This window comes from Melanostigma gelatinosum (assembly GCF_949748355.1).
Source record: "Melanostigma gelatinosum genome assembly, chromosome: 5".
Classification (NCBI taxonomy): Eukaryota; Metazoa; Chordata; class Actinopteri; order Perciformes; family Zoarcidae; genus Melanostigma; species Melanostigma gelatinosum.
Genome location: NC_136638.1, coordinates 19,320,986 through 19,340,061, shown reverse-complemented (window position 1 = coordinate 19,340,061; position 19,076 = coordinate 19,320,986). Strand labels below are relative to the sequence as shown.

The following is a 19,076-nucleotide window of genomic DNA, read 5'->3' as shown; positions in this document are numbered from 1 at the left end:
TGTGGTTTTCATGTGCTTCGTGCTCAGATAGAAAGTAGGAAGTCACAACATGTGATGCTTGCTGCATGTCTGCAAAACATATCCGGAGATGATCTGAAACTGGCAGATGTTCCCCCTTTTTAAAAAATATTTCACAGTATCTGCTGCTGATGCAACATTGTCGCGGTTTGTTGCCTTTTCAGAGTTATTGAAAGTGCAGGCGGTTTGTAACACATTCTGTGTCACCATTCAAACATGACAGGGAGAGGGTAATGTATTCGGGAAAGCCAGGAAGGAAAACGGCCTCCTTGGGATTTGATCACAGGCGAGCAGAGATAATGCATGCAGGGAGTTTAGACTGGGAGTCATCACTATTCAAGTACAAGGTCCTGGTGTGAGTCCAGGCTGCAGTGATGGCACTAAAGCGGCGCAGAGAACAGCTGCTGCCCTCATTAACGGTCTTACTTCTGCACCGTGACTGTTTGACAACTGGAAGTCAAGTGAACTGATTACAATATGCTGAGTGGCCACAAATATAATGCACTCCAAACATTACACACACATGTGATTGGCTCACTGTTGGTGCAAGAGTTCATACCAGAGGTGTTGGATGGGGTCGGGGGTCAAGCCTCCAGGAAGAGCGCTGGCCGTTGGACCAAACCAAACCGTGGAATTACAGTTCATGGTTTTTTTTTATATAGACTTACTTTGGAAAATATTTGTTTTTACTGGTAAGTTCATTTACCGAAAAAAGAAATTAACCGAGAGTTGCAACTTAGGTCCTACAAGTAGGAAATGCACTCATAGACGAGTCCAAGTGAAACTTTTTTTTGCTTCATGCGCCACTGAGATAATTTTTAAAGGAATTAAACGTGGATCAACTTCTTGAATGTGTGGATTCGCTGCTGTTTCTTTCTCACATTACAGCTATTTGAATATATTTGTGTTCTATTGCACTTCTGCCAATCCCGGGAGAGTGGTCCCTCCTGTTGCTCTCCCCGAGGACAAATTCATTAATTTGAACTGAATTAAATTTTGACAGTTGGTCAATCACAAATAATATTAAGACATCATCTTGAGCTCTAGGTAATGGTGACAGTTACCTATGTTTCACTGTTATTTATTGTTTCATGGACTGAATTTATTCATCAATCCCAACAGTGATTCATGAGGCATTGTATAATAATGTATAATAATATTTTGGACCGTAAAAACATGCTGAACACTGAAAATGTCTTTCACTCCAGTTTTGATTAATATTTTGGAACAAAATAAATGTCTGTCTGCACAGTGAGAACACCAGCTTAATGCAAAACATGAATTTTAAGTGGTAACTTAATTAGAATATGTTTTCCCAAGATAATTGCACCCTGAAAGTGTGATGTGAAGCACTTCTCACAACGTGCTGCTTACTTTGTAGTTTAAAACTAATTAAATGTGGTGTTACATCAGGCTATTTGGTGTAAGTTTTGTTTATTCCCGATAGTGTGGAAATAACGAGTTGTTTGCTTCTCAAATCACAGGTTAGCTGAGAGCTGTAGGCTCAGGTCTCAGTTAAATCGGGTCATGCGGTCTTGTGGGATCATCCAGACTCTTCGTGAGTTCCACGTTTTATTTGACTGGCCTTTAGCACTTTGCTTTCAGCAATCAATAGCTCCAGGACCGGAGTTTGACGGGCTGAATACTGATGTGGAGGAACAGCATTGGCACACGACGGGCTCTCTGTACGTTTATATCTGAAGCCTCATCTCTTCATCTCGCCCCACGTGGCTCAGTGAATGATCACAGCACAGTTCATTCCCGTTTGGTCGCCGCATTAGACTCATCGATCGCAGGTAATCTGCTGCTCCTAATTCATAATGTGGCGCCGTCTAAACAAATACAACACACCAGAGTTCCCTGCTGCCGGCGAAGGTCCTTCCTGTGCCGTTTATTGTGCTGTTGACAGATTTGCCATCTTGTCTATTCAAGGACGGCAGTCATCTATTGTGGCTCTAATGGTATTCAGACTTTTCTGCAATGATGGGCAGAAACATGAAATTGCTTTTATAATTTTTAATATGCCTGTGCTCTTTTTTTTTTCAAGGGTTTCAGTTTGTCTCCAGGGCCGTTCTTCTTGTTTATCTTCAATTAGTTTGGTGGCAGGTTCTTGTTGTGGTCGCATAATTCACACACACACACACACACACACACACACACACACACACACACACACACACACACACACACGTGACTTACCGCTAACTTATTGTGAATTAAGCTCTCAGCTTTTGTCTTGCGTCTAATGTAAAGGTGAATGCAACCACTAGATGGACTGCCACGCTAAGAGTTGAATAAAGCTGATTGTCAGAGTTTTAATGTCGTTGGAAGGTAAGAATGAATTCTGTCTCTTTTTTTTTTCTTTTAATTTCAAAGAAAACTGATCTTTCTGTTTGGAAATGGCCTCTGACGGGTTCTTATATTTACTGAGATGGAAACCGAATGGATTTTTGTTCAGCGGTGAGACCAGAATATGAATACTTCAGTTCTTATCACAGTACAAACCTAGACCCCTGGAACCAGAAATATGCATCGAGTAATGGATCACACATTTTAAACAGAAGTAAGATAGAAGCGTGCTGCGTACATTTATTATATCGACTCAAATCATCCTAATTAGGGTTGTGAACTATCAGCTACGCTATAAATACCATGTTACTGCAGCACCTGGGGACAGTAAGTAAATGAAGAAAATATTAAGGAAGAATAGGGGATGGGTGATAACATCCTCTATCACAGCGTGTTTGGACGGATACTATATAGTGTCAATGGTTTCAGAGAGGGACCTTTGTTTATTATTCACACTCTTTTTTTTTCTTCTTTTTTTTTTCTTTTTTTTTCCCCATTTCCTGTTCAAAAAAAGCAAAAATATAACGCGTTAACTCACAATCTACATCATCACCCAGATGTGCCGATCTCTGGGATGAGGGAAGACTGGGACCGTGGCCACATCTTTGTCACTTCTTTCATTCCTGAAGAGTTTGCATGCAAGAAAAAATGGCAAATGTCAACCTCATGGTGGCGTGAGAGGGAAAGTCCGGTTCCCTAAAGTCGGTATCGGATTCATCATGATTGAATACAGAATACCACGTCACGCCATCCTTCAGTTGTTGACATGTTTCTGTCTGAAGTGGTGGACCGGCATCGCCATCCTTTACGTCCAAGTTTCCAATCAGCAATGGTTTCACTTTTATTACGTTTTTTTAAATTTTTTATTTTTTTTTATAAATCAACAGGTTCCTGTGTTGGTGATTAAACTTTGCGAGCACAAGTCAGCAGTGCGAGCTGTAGTCTGGTGGGCAGAACCAATCCTGCAAAGATGGTTTAGGGTGGACAGCGAGAAACGCTGCAGAGAAACATAAACCAGCCGCATAAAGGTGCTCCGACGGTTAATACTGCATTCATGCTCAAATGAATCTCTGTCAGAGGGTTGAATGAGATCATAATCTTTGATCGTCTTTATTATTATAATCTTTTTTTCGTGCGGCAGCACATCGGTTTCATAACAAAGTATTTTACTTTGTGTCTCTTTTGAATTAGCTGAGATGTGAAGAAGAGAAAACAGACAAAGTGTAACAAAGACCATTGAACCGGCCTCGGTTCTGTGTTGGTGCAGGTACAAAGCATGATCCCAGTGAGAAATCAAGTCATATTCAGCTTTTACTTCATCAGACGGCAGTGAATAGATATGAAAGATGGAAAGAAGAGAGGAGGATACGATCTCCTCGAGGCTGATAATTGAATTTACAGTGAGGACTATAATTTACAGTGAGGACGGTCCGGGACTTAAAGACCATTTCTTCCATTTTTCAACAATGTCATTTTATAGAAGATCAATATCTGTTCCCTTGAACTGTAAATATATAACAGATTTTGGAGGATTCATTGATGTTGGCCACTGTTTGACGTGTCTCCTAAATGAAGACTAAAGAGAGCGTTGCTATTCTAAACAGCTGACAGCGGTGGGCTTCACCACTCCAGCTAATCGTACATGTTTAATAGCAAACTGATTAATTTCTTTAATCACAGTCATCTTCGTCCTTGAAGTGCAGTCAGTGTTAATTATGCTAAAAACACACCACACAAGCTGCTGTCGTGTGAAAATCGAAAGGAATTTTCAGACTCGTTATAATGAACTGATAAAAGATGTAATGAGTTTGTACAACGCGAGTTTCAGGATATTCCACTCTTCGGTTTTCTTTTCACAACAGCTTATGGAGACCTGCACATTTTAATAACGGGTGGGATTTCTCTCCAGCTTCTCCCCCGTGTGCTCGGGTGTTATTGACATGTTTACCTCCGCCAAAGATGTTTCCATCCCAGGTAGTTTGTCTGACAGGCAGCAGGGGAGATTTCCTAAATAGATAGGCCGAGAAACAGCTCGGATTTAGAGTTTGGATTTTGGTGGTGATTTATAACTGTAAGGATGGATTTTTGCACCATGATGTTGAATATCTAACATGTCATTTTCATAATAACGCTGTATGAACTTTTAAATCTGGAGAGTCTATTGTTTACTTCTGGTGAACAATGTCCATGTATGAAGACTTGCTTCACGTCTTACAGTGTACACCTGTATTACTCCTGACTATGACTTTGTGTCCCTCCTTCCCATCTTCTGTTTGTCCACCGCGGTGTGAACAAAATGTTATGTTGTTGCATGATTACTTTCTTCCTCACCTGGACATCCAGAACTTCATCTTCCATTTAACGAACCGGCATGAGTTGATAACCAGAGAAGCTAATGGAATAATCTCAATGAAAAGAAATGCATTGCACCTAAAAATGGCAGCAATAGGAATGCCGTTGTTGGGTGCAACAACACGTTGGAGAGTTTGGAGAGTGCTCCAACATTTGCGGTGTTATTTTCCTCTATTATCGCTCCCCTCACCCATTATTAGGTGGTGATTTAAACACTGGCTTTGCAGCATGTCATTTATCGAGCATGTTTAAACAAAGTGCTTTTATACTGCAAATCTACACGGCCCAAACGCATTGCTCTTTCTGTGTACTCTGTGTTATCGAAGACGGCGTTGCCGGGAATTGCTGTAGGAATATAATATTCAGCCTAAAGAGCAGCTCAGAATTGTGCCAGTTCCTTTCAAATGACTGCGGCTTTGATTTGATTATTCATAGCGAAACATTAACCCAGCTCTGACTCGGGCTTATTGTATTGCCTTGAACCGTGTTTCCCGCCGCTGCGCAGTTAATACTCCTTTGTACCTTGACTCCCAATCTATCTGCAGCTGCGTGAAACGTGCCGTCAGTGCGGTTGTGATGCCTTATGTAGGTCAATTCTTCTTCAGCGTTCACTGCTTGGCCTTGTGATGAGTGATTTCATTTTGTGAAAGGAACTGCGGTTTTATTATTCATACTCCAACCGAGATTGGAGTTGCGGTGCATTAAAGCGTGACGTTGTCATTTCCCCACTCGCAGAACTTTTATTCCCTTTGCCCCAAATTGGAATTAAACCCTACATTTGATGCTGGCCCTAATTGTTTTTCTCTCGCAGCCGCAAAACATCCAGTTACGCCTCGTCTCTCTGAATGTACAGTGTGTAACTGTACATTTCCCCCCCCCCCCCCCCCTCTCAAACTGCAATTTTACAAGTTTTTCTGCAGCTTGCCATTTAGGATTCATGAGCCTTTCTGTCACTGTTTGATACCAGTAGGTTTTCTCACTTAAGATTTAATGCATTTAATGCTAACCGGCTCCAAAATTGATCTGAACTGCATCCCGATTAGTGTGAAATTGACCTCTGAAGTGTATGAGACTTGCATTGTAAAGAGGGAATTCAAACTAAATGGATTGTATTTGGGACTCTTTCTGCAGCATGCGCGTCACATTAATGCCCTAAATGTTGCTTATGGTGGTTACACTTCAACGGCTGCAGGATAATCAGCAGCGCAGATAGAAGCACAACTTTTCTTGGGAGCAGTTTGTTGCTCTAAAGCAGCGTGAGGTCCCATATATCTTTTTGGTGCTGTCTCTTCTGTTGACCTAATTGGATACCCTCTGTTGCCTGCAATGAATCATTACTGGACCTCCTCGCTCCCCTAAAGTACTTATTTTTATTGAATGCAGGGTTCCCCTGAATCACGAGGCTCAACCTTAAAACTTGTATTTGGCTCTCGTCATTGATCTTTTTCATTGAGCAGAGGATTACAGGCTTGCTTTTATGCGTTTCTGCCTCCCCAGAGAAAAGCCAGGAGTTCAGGCCGTTCTCCCCACTCCACTAATTGACTCCCAATTTGGCAAATGCATTTTAAGGTGGAATGGAAAAGCCGACCCCTCTTTGCCTTCAAACAGAGGGGGGGGGGGGGGGGGGGATTGCCACTTCCAGCCCTCCTCCGTGTATTACCGGTAGTATTGTTACTTATCCATATCCTGCCCTCTACTCTCAACCTCTACTGATGCAGGGGAAGCTCTGCTGCAGCGCAGGGAGTTCAGTGGTGACACATCTGAAGCTGAAGTGAGGTGCTTTGGCATGCACCCCATGATTTATTTTGGGAAGAGACGTTTTAAATCCTGCCAGTTCTCAGGCTCTTCGACACGGCGAGCGTCGGCACTGATCCACACTGCAAACACCTCCGGGAAAGTGGCTCTCGCTGAGCCGATCGAAGGCAAAGATTTTCTTAATTACTCTCCCGCTGCAGAGTGGAAAGGCACGGGTTCAGCCTGTGGGTATCTGTATCGATTTGACTGTATGATGTTTTAATGAGCCCGGCGTGTAAATGATTTGTTGCAGTTGTGTATTCACGAAAGGCTAATTTGTTTGTTTTTTCTTCTGCATTCTCAGTGGATGGATTCTCAGTTGACGTGGAGGCAGATTTAAGGCTTTTGAGACCAGGATGTCGAAGATCTCGAAGGCAGCCAAGGCTGTGAAGAAATTGGATGTCAGCAATGTAATCCGGGCCATAGTGAGGTCAGGACAAGCGGCCCCTGGACCTCCACTGGGCCCCATCCTGGGACAGGTAAAATTACTTACAATTCCACTTCTTGTTCCATCTGTCTGCTCCGAATAATCAGGAGTATAAACTTAATTGCAAGAGCAGGGCTTCATTTTATCAGCTGACCCTCTGCACACAGCTCTCATTAACTGCGAGACAACCCGGTCCTTTCTTATTTTCACTTTGCCAATCACACAGTTGCCTCTCTCTCTCCTCAGTCACCTCCTGCTGCATCCCCACCTCCACCTCCACCTCCTCTCATAGCCCTATTCATATTCATTCTTATTCTAGTCGCACTGCTCCATTGTGCAGGTCGGTGCTACACTCTGCTTCAGTCTGCAACTGTTTTCTCACAGTTTCCAGGCCAAAGACACGAACACCTCCATCCACAGCAGCTGTCCGTACACATTAGCCTCACTCTTTACAAGCCATTCGTTGAAATGGGACTGAACCTGTGAGGGTTTTGTCTTAAATCCTTGTATACTTCTCTCTGCTTCACTTACTCCAGAGAGAGACAGCTGAGGTTGTCTTGGTTTTCTTTATTGCTCAGGGATGCACCGCTCAGACTCTTTCAGCACGGATGCCATTTGCTGCTCGTAAAATGTATGTATCTGCTGGTACAATCATAAAGTAAGTCAGCGGTCCTCAAGCGTTGAGCAACGAACAAAGATGGATTGTAGTAAGTGGAGAAAAACAACTGAGGATACATCATTACATTTGTTTTGAATAAAGTTATCCTTCCAGTGATGACGAGTCCTGCGTCTCTGATGCATTAAAATCTGAAAGGACATAATAAACGACACTGTACATTTAATGACATCGTCTCATGTTCATAGTCTTAATCATCATGAGAGAGTCATAATTTCCTGCAATATAATTGTGTATTTTAATTTCATCACCAGACTTTCAGTGGAAAGCTTTTTACTACCCACTGATCACATTTACACATAAACTCTGACCGAATACATTTTCTTATTACGTTACGCTGAAAACTGTCCAATTCCGATGCTCTGTTCGTGAACCTCATCTACGTTTCTGATCACAGATCACACAAGTGCATTGTTTTAAATCTTTCTTGTAAAATATGTCTCTTATTTTAGACTATCAAAGCACAATCTGCTCAAGCTTTAATGGAGATTCAGCGCTTTAACTTTGATTGTCCTTTGCGAGAGTGAATGAATGAAACCCTATGGCTCCTTCCGTCCATACAAATGATCCAGTTAGGCTCTTCAATGGACGGCGCTCATCAGCCTGGACTGCTGTTGAACGCTTGGAAACCTGATCAATTCTCGCAGTTCATCCATCTCCGTGACTCATTGACAGCAGAGAGACATCGAGAGAGAGGACAATGGGGAAAGTGAACAAAACTGGCAGAAAAGAGCTCCGCGTGAATAATAATGTCAGGAACAAGTGAATGTTGAGCTGTCGCAAAGGAGTTCATTTATGTGAAAACATCTCATCATCTGTCGTTGACTGTAAAGGTGTCATGACTTTATGGTTATGTTCAAAATGATGTACTTTGCTGTCACCAGCGACATAAATTCAGTTAATTAATGGAAATCTGAACTCCCTGCCAGACTGGGACGATGATGAAGTGCTCACAAATACCGTACTGGAAGTTTTAATTAAACACATTTCTCTCCTGTTTAGTTTGAACTTTAGCCGCATTGCTCCACACATCCACTCGATCATCTTGTCACCTTTTTGTATTAAAATTACAAATAGTTTCTTTATTGATTAATTTGTTGATTATGTTGTTGATTAATCACTCAACTCTGCAGCGCTACATCTTTAAAATCATTGTTTTGATGAACCCTTACTGCATTGGTTCGCTCTCGCTGCTCTCTTTGTCGTTTTTGTCCTCAGCAGATAGAAAAAGCTTTAAAAACCTCCCGTACACAACCTGCTCAGCGCCAAACGCCAGACAAACGCAGTTGAGCATCCGGCAGCTAACGAGTCTCACGTTCTTCTTGAGGAGATGGCGGAGCCCAAAAACGGAGCTAAAAGAGAGTGAACATTGGGAATAAATTCATCATGGGACTCAAAGCGGCACGTTTGCTTTGTCAACTAAAACAGTGATGATGCGTCCGATGTTTTGTTTACAGCTTTTTTTCGGTTGCTCCCGAGGGGACAAAAATAATCAATGAACCAATTTTATTTTTTTTAAATGACCACAGACGTGAGACGTGTTGTTCTCAAGAGTCTTGCAGACAAACGCACAGGTCACAGCGTTTGGCCTGATGTTTCACTGTGACTTCTCTTTTGAAGTAATAATACAATGAGCAGTTACAGTAATGAGCCGTTTTCTGCCAGCAATTAGGAGGCGGATCGATTCATTAATCTCATCCTATTTCAACATCTTTTACTTCCTCTGAAAAATACAGCAGCCAGGGTTTTAACTGCTGCCAAGTGAAGAGACCGTAATAACCCAATTTTACCGTCTGCACTGTTTACCAGTTAGATGTGTAATTGATTTTAAGATGTTCACAGATCACATTTAAGGCTCGGCTAAAGCTTCCCTCCGCTACACCGGAGTCCTTTAAGTTCCTTCTGATCCTCCAAAGCTGAGAACTAAGAAACTCGCTCTGACTGTCATTCAACTCTCAACCCTAAAGGTTGTGAAGTTGTTCAGTTTGTAGTGCGTCCTGCCTCCGAATAAATCCCTGTAAATTAACTTTTTCTTTTTTTTACACCTACATTGAGTGCAAAAACATGTTATCTATGGCAGCGTTGCATTACTTGACAGAGGAGTTATTTTTAATGGCAGCGCCCCATAGGCATACAACAATAACACTTTGAACAATCCTCTGTCTCTCACATCCTATGAAACCTGTCACAGTGACACGAGTGCTGCTGATATGTCAGCATCAGTGGTATTTTTGGGTATTTTCCCCAAAAAAACACGTTTTCTTTTCCCAAACGATGCTCTGGATGGAATTTGATCTTTTTAAAGAATATGAATTGTGTGACAGCTCAAGATAACGGGCAAGAATAAAGATAGTGGTTTCTTTACCATCTTAGACGAGTAGCAGTGTGATCTTTACTGCCTTTCTTCGTCTTGTCCAAATATTCAGAAATCTTGGATATATTTCCCACTTTGAGCTTATTTTTCTTAAAGACCACAGTTGGTTTTATACTTTTATTTTAATGCCTGACTTCTACTTTTAACAGTATTCCGACACTCTGGTATTGTTGGATTTAATTAAGTGACGGATCAGAGTACGTCCTCCACCTCGGTTCAGTTCACAAAGGAGTTGTAAATAACATTTTCTTTTCAAAGATTCTTAGTCACTGATGATGTTTTTTGTTCACTTGTTCTCCGAAGCATCGCCGTTCATACGGACGTTCAGCTGCGAGTGTCTTCAGTTCAAAACATTCAGTCAGTTGAAGGTGTCTCGCTCAGTTCAGTACAAAACTAACGCATAAACACTGAGTTATTGGATTATGAATTCATCAGTGGCTTTCGCTCTTTTTCTGAAATTATTTTGATATGCCAAAAGCGGATGTAATTCCAGACAAAATACGTTTCCCTCGAAACGTGTTTCACAATGCAGTTTCGGTGAATAGGAACTTAATATTTAGGAGACCAGTCTGCCTTTAAAGACCCAGTGGTGGAGTCAGTGATGTAACGATAGACTTTACATAAGGCTGCCAAATTGACAACAAATTGTTCTACCCCTTTCTAAGACTTTATGTGATTTATTTCATTTCCAAAGATCATCGATCAATGAGGAGAGAGGAATCAGATCTCCATGTCCCTGCAATGAGTTTCTTTTGCACATAAAGTGATTTCCGTTAATTGAATCTGTGAATTAGTTGAATTAGTCTGCTGACTCTGTGAAATTCTCCAGGAAGCGAATGACCAGGATCTCATAACTCCTGTGATATTTGTCAAGGTGTCACAGGAGTAGAACAGCAGGGTACAGCTTATGGACGACATTGTTGTGAACCAGTTTCTATGAGCTTATTAACAGAAGCTGACAAACTGTCAACTGTGTTCAGATGTGATTCCTGTCTCGCTCTAGATTCATGCAAACCTGGCTTTGGGCCCTCAATGCAGCGGTAAGGAGTTACATTTTAGAGATGGATTAGCAAACGTTTCTCTCATGAAGCAGTTTCTCCACATCAGTAAATACACATAACGTCGTTCCGGTGCTCAGGTTAGTCCTTAAAAAAGACTTTAATTGAAGATGGCAGAAGAAGGTATTTTTGTGCAAGTCATGTCTTTTAATAGACTTTTAAAGAGGAAGTAATGTGAATCACAGCAGAGCGCTTATTCACCGCTAAATAGAGCTCCAAAGCTAAAAGCTCCTGACTTTCAAAATAGCTTGAAAGTAGTCTACCATATTAGCATCAGGTTTATCGTTGATTCATGTGCAGAATAGATAATCTTGTTGTTCTGTTTCTCTAAGCTTTTGGCAACACCATACGAGTGTCACGCGTTCAGCTCATCATGTGGTCCTCGTGGTACTTGTGTTTATCATTCACCCGTGTGTTCGTGTGGCATGACAGGATGTAAAGGCAGCGTCAGGGAGAGAGTGTAATTATCATCCATATTTTAGAGAAAGGCAAGCACTCTATTTAATGTATCACGAGCTATAGGACATACAAAGTAAAACATGTTGCACATATGGATATATAGACATGGAGCAGAAAAGCAGTTATGTGTGAGACGCTTCTTTCGGACTTGGGATGCAATTCATCTCTGTTTGTAATTACAATATAATTGCTTTACTTTCGTGTTTTGTGCTTACAGGTAATTTGCACAATAATCTGTTCAGTTTAAAGATTTGTTGGTGGATTTACTGAACACAGATCCTTACATCTGAGAAGCTGGAACAGGAAACAGTTTGGCAATTGTGTTTGACAGAACAACAATTAAGCAATAATTCAATAAATGTTCTTTCAACCAGCTAAATGTTTAATCGACTAAATGTTCGAGTTCATTTCGTCATTTAGTCTGATGTCACCTGAGACCAGCACGAGTGTGCGTTTGTCTTCGGTATTGCAGATCTCAGATCTTTTGCATCATTTCTTTCTCCTAGAATATACTTTGAAGTTCTGCCCAAAAGTGGCGAGATCGGCGTGCGCTCCGATGATTGATTCAGACATCTGTCTGTTAAATGTGGCTCTTTCTGGCAGACCACGGGGGCGTGAGCTCGGAGGCGTACTGTAGCTGTCGCCGTGTCAGGGGTAAATGAGGGGAGATGGGTTGTAACCAAATGCTCAACGGAGCAAAACCAAGCCACATGTTTGTCTGAAGGTGCCTCCATTTGGACCCTTGAGGATGTCATTGTGGTCGGGGCGGCGTGTTGAGCGCGTTTGTCTCTCTGGGTTCCTGCGCTCCATCAAGCGAACACCGTGTGCAACGGTAAATAAATGGCAGTCGGCAGCCGCCCTGCTTGAGGCGGTGGCTCCGGCCCTTTCATCTTAGCCAGCCTCTCCTCCTCGGGGTTTTTCCTCCTCTCTGACTAACCACCCTTGACAGGGCAAGTGCAGAGAGGTAGGCCGCCTGTCGGCTGCGGGGCAAAATTTTAACAAACGAGAGAAATAAAAGAAGGAACGGGAGACGAAAAAGGGAAACCGACAGCGTTGGTACAGGAAAATAATTACAGACTGGAGTGGAATTAACACAGGGGAATGGACGGGAAGAAAGAAAATAGGCCAGAGCCACTTTTCTTCAGGAGCAGGTTATGAGAGCCGCTGGGAGCTGAGGGAAAATGCTGAGCATTGTTTCTAGAACTTAACAGGTGTAACACATTCTACGAGGTAGTCGTTTGCCGAGGCTGCCAATGCAGTTGCTGCTTTTAGTATAATGGAAATATGAGAAGTTGCACACCGGGGAGTGCATCCAGAATGCGTGTTTGAAATGTAGAGTGAAACAGGGAGGAGGGGATGAAAGAAAGGAAGGGAGGCGAGGGCTGGATGCTGTCTACTACTCTGGTTATCCCTCTGTGGCTTTTCCTTAAAAGTTTTCTCTGAACCAGCAAGAAATTAGCCACTGAAACGTTGAATGCGTTTTTGTGCCCGAGTGTGTGCATTAGTCTGAATACATCCTGTGAATCTAGCCTGTAAATCAAGCATAAAGCACCGAGAATACGCGCTTGCTTTTTGACGGATCGCCTCAAATTCAATTAATAGGACCATTTTAGCAAAGAGGGGAGGCCGGCGGGTGCATTCACGGCCGCTCGGAGCAAAGAGCCAGTTCACTGTGAAAGCATCACACACTAACTACAACTCTTGACAGGCACACCCCATCTCTCTTTCAACATTAAACAGACAACACGACAGCACACTCAAGGATTACTGCGAGAGGATCCAAGCTGATGGCGCCGCCGGCATAATTGTGATAAATGACAGCCTTTTGTCAGCGCGCCGCACCATGAAGCGAGGAGCAAGCTTTGCTAGCTTGAATATGTGAGGGGGAGGACGGGGGCGTCCATTCACTTCACTTCACCAGCTCCAGTATGAGAGAAAAACATGCAATTGATCCAGTGATAGCAGGTTGACTTGTTTAAAAAGGGCCTCTTGGCCTTGAATGATTGGGACCGAGTCCTCTTGTGTTCCTCTATATGTGGGTGACAGTTGGCCAATAACGCTCCTACGCAATAGTCAATAAACTGTCAACACTGGGCGAGTATGAAACACTTTTTTATTAGTTTGCACTCTGTCCTGGAGGTGTAGCAGACAGCAGCTGTGGAATAACTTTACAGTGTACACATGGCATGTGTCCAAGTTCCACATGGTACACTTAATGTGTACCATCAGTGTCTCCATGAGGAAACAAGGCACTTGACTGTACTGTACATCCTCTACACCTGCTGCTCTGGTCCATGATCCCCCAAAACCCCACATGTTAACAACTTAGTGCAACTTACTTTCATCTCCAGTTAAAAGGGGGATTAAGGGTTTTTCTTCTTCTTATTGAAAATGACTGAAAAAGACTGAGACAAAGTACAGACGACATCAAAACATGAATTCTAAGTGTGAAACGGTAAAGGGATTACTTACATTGGTGTTCTGGCTTTGTAAACAATGACGTAAAATAGACCTGGACTCTTTGTGTTGCAGTAGGATTAAGATGATGCAAAAATGCTCATCTTTAAGCTCCACCATTGAAAGATTTTATTTGTGGAAGCGGTGTCTTTCATAAATAGTTGGCATCTTGAGTGAAGCACATTTTGTTGTGTTAAAATCGCTGCAGGAGGGTTTTTGAAAGTAAACAAACAAGTGACCGTACGGTATGCATCTCTGAAATCATCTCGAGCTGATGTTCTGCATTTAAACCAAGTAAAATGTCATAATACCAAAGAAACTCACTCCAAACACCAGTTGGTGATCTCACTGATTAACTTTTCTGCTACACATGTTTTTCTTTTCTTTTTTTATTGTGGAAAACCTAGAAATGTAATCTTTCAAGCCTCTAAAATGTGTTCAAATACGGAAAATCAAAGCAGGGACTTTGGGTCGTGAGTAGACTTTGATTTGAAGCGCTACGAGCCTAAAAGGTTTGGATCCGCTGGATTTGACTCTAAATTGAAATGCTGGAGCACCGTGAAGAGTGAGCTTTACAGGCAGACAGCTTTTAAATCCTGGAGCTGTAGGGGAAAATGAATCATCACTCACTTTGTATTAAACTTTTCTCTGTGAAAGGTCTACGTAAAGTGATGGAGGAAAAAAAGTACACTAAAGGTCAAAAGTAATCTGAATGCAACAAATCGGTGGCAGTTTGGGCAGCGGTGCCGAGATCAAAGAAGGGAATGAAACACTACGAGTTACGATATACATTTCTGGAATATTCTTCACAGGCTGATAGATGTGTTCACAGTGTTTGAATATAAAAAATACACTGCCACAAATCCCAGCAATGCATTTTAAGTTATTCTCAGCACAACAAAATGTGGAGAAAGCCAAGCTTGCCAAATGCTTTTCCACGGCTCAGCATTATGCCCATCGCTGTTGTACTGTAAATTCAACACAAGTTATCTGTTTGGATGTGATACTGGCTCTGCTGGTCTGGGTTTTAAGTGTGTGTGTGTGTGATCACATGCTTTTGTGTGTGCGTGTATGTTTAGAGCGACTCTCTAGAGTTCATGGGAGATGAAAGACGGTCCTAAGGGCGTCTCCGCGGGCTCCAGGCTGACGTGGGACAGAGTGTGGCTTTGGGAGCGAGACAGTGTGTGATAATGAGCGGGAGGAGCTTTCCCCTGAGCCTGGCCCTCTCCCTGCTCTGAGCTCTGGCTTGGCAGGGTCGAGTCTCCTGGTTCTGCTCCAGACACAGTCTCGGCTCCTGCAGCGCCGCGCTCCTGCTTGCGTCTCTCCCAAGCTGAGCTCAGCTTCACAGCCAGAGCCAGCAGGTTCTTCCCCAGGAACACAGTGGACACACGGGGGTCCCTGTACCACAGCATGCCTGTGCCCCTCAGGGCCAGGGTCAAGATGTTGATGGTGACCAGGCTGAGCCACGGGTACAGAGCCTCCTTACGGGGCCCCCTCTGTCCTGGCAGGCCGGTGGCCCCCAGCTCTGTGAGAGCCACACAGGGCAGCAGCAGCAGGAGGGCGTAGCAGTAAAAGAAGACCAGGCCCTCGGCCCAGATGGGCAGCTTCTGCTCAACGGCCCCCCCGTTCCCCGCCGCTGCTGCCCCGCCGTGGGCTTCCCACAGCCCCGCCTGCAGGTCCAGCACATCCAGCAGGTCCACCACCACCCACAGGAGCCGGCCCCGCACCTCCTCCTTCCTGCGCAGCGGGGTCATGTGGTCGGCTCCCGTCAGGATCAGGAACAGGGAGGGCAGGCAGATGGACAGCAGCAGCGTCAGGGTCTTCCTGGCCAGCGGGTCGGGCGGCCGGCGCTCCTGCCGGTAGTTATGGCAGACGAAGAAGAGCTTGAGCTGCAGCAGGGACAGGAACAGGAACCAGAGGGCGTTGGCGAAACCGCGACGCGGCGAACGCGCCTCCGACATCACGCCGGCCGACACGAAGCGCAGCGCGAGCAGGAAGCCCGCATCGCCTAGCAACACCGTCGCACACTGCCACACACTAGGACCGCGAGCCCCCAGCATGCTCTGCTCCAGCAGGTAGAGGTCCACCACTGCCATCGTGCTCACTGTGACCAGGGTTGATACGCACACCTGGGGCGTGGGCACCATGCCTGAAAGAGACACACAGAGGAGCACAGTGGTAAATCCGTTCCATCGGCACATCGCTGCACATCCGTCCCCAGAACTCACACATTTAAGGGGGACGAACATGCTTGTTTTTGCTCACGCGAATTCAGAACCGAATGTAAAATAGTTTGATGCTTGTTGCTATGGTTAAAGACATCGGCTGCCGAGTAAGCAGTGAGTGCCCTTCATCTTTGGCCAGAGCTGCATCTATTCTGGCTGCTCAAGCTGAGTAGGCTGCTAAATTGTGTTGTTTTTTTTGTAACTCTGCAGCTCTTTGAATTAAATAGTCTTCATTTTCTACAAAGATCCGAGCTTTGCTTCTTTTTGATACTCAGACTTGCTCTGAGTTCTCTGCTGTTGCTTTTTTCTGTGAATTTTTGTTGTTTCTGCCACTTTTTTGTATTCTTCTTCTTCATTATTAATTAATTGTATTCAGGCGCTGCTAGGTGCCTTGTCAAAGCATTTTCTTTGCCTCAATAGTCGGCAGTATTTATCCTCGTGCTGTGCTGCAATCTTTAATCATTGCAAATCCCCCCTTTCATTCCAGATGAATATTGATAACTTTCTATTTGTTTGGGGATACGTTTGACTCGTGTCTTTGTGTACACGCCGTGTACGTCTGTGTGTGTGCATGCAGGCAATGCTAATTTGACAGAACATGAGGGTACATTTCTCTTCTGTCGCAGCTCATATCCCATATAAACCTCAGTATTGATACAGCGTGAGATATGATCATTGACTTTACAGTGTAATCGAACCAATGTTGGCCTCTTTATCGTATTTGGCCTTAAAGCACAGCACAGACCAGTGGACTGTCTGTTATCTGCTCAGCACCACTCGGGGGTGTCAACCCCTCAACTGGATCGATGGCATTATAATATAAAATCACTACCAGCTCAGATGTGTGGTAATGGCAACAGTTCAGCGTGATCGAGCGAGAGATTGACGGCACGATTGCGGTCTGTGAGAAGAGTCTGCCAGTGAAAAGAGAGTATTGATATCTTGACGCATCGCTTCCCCGACTGTAAGACTAACAGGAGCTCTGCCATCTCCTCGGTGCTGTGTGGCTCATTGAAGAGGGCTGAGGAACTCCACTGGGTAAAAAAAGGGGGTTTGAGTTTGTGTGGAGAAGGAGAATGAGCAAACGACTGCGTGTGAAAGATTAATCGGCCTCTTGGCTGTCTACATGCCTAATAAAGTGTTACTGCGTGATCATTATAGTTCATAAATAAGCTCGGGGTGAGAGGGGGTGAAAAGGATGAAGAGGAAGACTCAAATGCAGATAGAAAACAACTTCCACCCACTTTATATGAAGACATGCAGTTAATGTGCCTGCTTGGCCTGGATGAATCCAAATGTATTCATCACATGGGCTATTGAAATGTGAAACAGATGAATCTAAGAGATGAGGAAAGGAACAATCTCTGCTGATTAATCCGCTCTGAGGCGCGGTGGGAGGACAGGCGTGGATCATGCCGGCGTTCATAATATCTGATTGTCTGTGGAGCCTTTTGTCTCACCGCTTACTGCAACTTGATTACCATTCGCCCAAAATTGAATGAATTGCACCAAGCGGCAGATTGAGAGGATATTGGAATTCAAATTAGTTTTTTTCATTTCTCGGGGAACAAACCCAATCTGCAGGGAGAAGTTTACAGCCGCGGTTGGCTTTTTCCTCCAGGTCGTGCATCTTACGATATTCCACCTGAGCCTTAAATTTCACCCGAGAAATCTCCCTGTCAGCCCGTGTTTGTGTTCTGACTCCCTGTCAACGCCATGTCACGAGTGAAGGACTGGGACGGCAGCCCGTGTGTCCACTATACGCTCATCAATAATGACCCAATTCATCATTCTCCTGTCAGGGAAATGACACTGCTGTTGACAAGGTGAGGCAACCTATTTCGCTGTAAGCATGAGTAATGGCATGTAATAGTGCGCAGGTGAAAGATGTGTTCAGCTTTGTATTAAAAATCCATTTTTGCCCAATTTATTTTCCTCTCACTTGTGTTGAAGCTTGTATGACACCAGTGCACTCTCCCTCCATTGACACACTGACAGAGATAAAGCACGCGGTGGGTTTTTCATTTGTTTTCCATCAATATTGGGTGATTTCCGCTGTTTATATCCAAATCCCATCAAAAACCAGCACAAGTTATCACAGGTGCCTCCGGAGCACCAAGGGCATCGGGACAACATCTATGCCATTGTGTGCAAACTAATAAATGAATAGAGAGCCAGACAGTGTGCCGGCCCTGATGAGGAATTAATCCCCTCTCCAGACTTCAAGCCACATGACTGAAACATCTGTTGATTTGTGAGGTGGCAGCCTCAGTGCTGCCTGAGAGGCTTTATTGTTCCTAGTTCATCACGTTTGGGGGTTTTTTTTCTTGAAAAAGAGAAATGATTATCATTAACTGCCCCAGCATGCAGCGCGACGTCTTGCATCCTCCACAATTTAACAATCTCTATGAAAGCGCTTCTCTGCAACACCTGTTTCATAACTGCCCTATTAACAGCAGGTAGTGCTGTGGGTTTATCCGCACATTGCTGGTAGTAAAGTGAAGCTGTAGTTACCCAAACCATTCGTCTTGCACTCGGGCTCGATCCTCCTGCCTTGCTTTACAGCGAATAAATGTGCTTGTTCTTCCAAGTGGAGGCGCAGCCGGTGAGGATAAATAAAGTCTCTTTTAGTGCCGTCGATCAGCCGGGCTCGTTGGGAAGTCTTTCTTTTTACAGTCCGGGTGTTTGTGTGGCGTCGGGCTCCAGGAGAAGGCTCATCTCGAGGCTGTTAGACGTGGAAGTCATCGCCACTGCCACGCCAAGCAGACACGAGTTTGTAGGAACCGAAAAATAAAGATAGCCTAAAGAAAGCCTCCGTGCAGATCTGGCACCTCATGCAGTGTCGTTGCTTTTTGTCGTTGGCGGGTTGTCTTTTGATACAGCGGCG

General features: G+C 44.0%; 2 protein-coding genes across 2 annotated transcripts in view; one reads left to right on the top strand and one right to left on the bottom strand.

Annotated features, from left to right (window-relative positions):
* mrpl11 (mitochondrial ribosomal protein L11) overlaps nt 1-19,076 on the top strand; it is a 33,146-nt gene that overhangs the window by 2,919 nt on the left and 11,151 nt on the right. Inside the window, exon 2 of the mRNA XM_079268360.1 lies at nt 6,818-6,992. Coding sequence (XP_079124486.1) covers nt 6,870-6,992 — 123 coding nt within the window. The 5' untranslated portion in view covers nt 6,818-6,869. The remainder of the gene's footprint in view (nt 1-6,817; nt 6,993-19,076) is intronic.
* On the bottom strand, nt 15,053-18,835 carry tmem265 (transmembrane protein 265; the record flags this gene model as incomplete). Its single annotated transcript, XM_079269080.1, has 2 exons — nt 18,704-18,835; nt 15,053-16,113 (listed from the first exon to the last, which is right to left on the bottom strand). Exon 2 carries the CDS (start codon nt 16,109-16,111, stop codon nt 15,053-15,055), a length of 1,059 nt encoding a protein of 352 aa, XP_079125206.1. The 5' UTR covers nt 16,112-16,113; nt 18,704-18,835.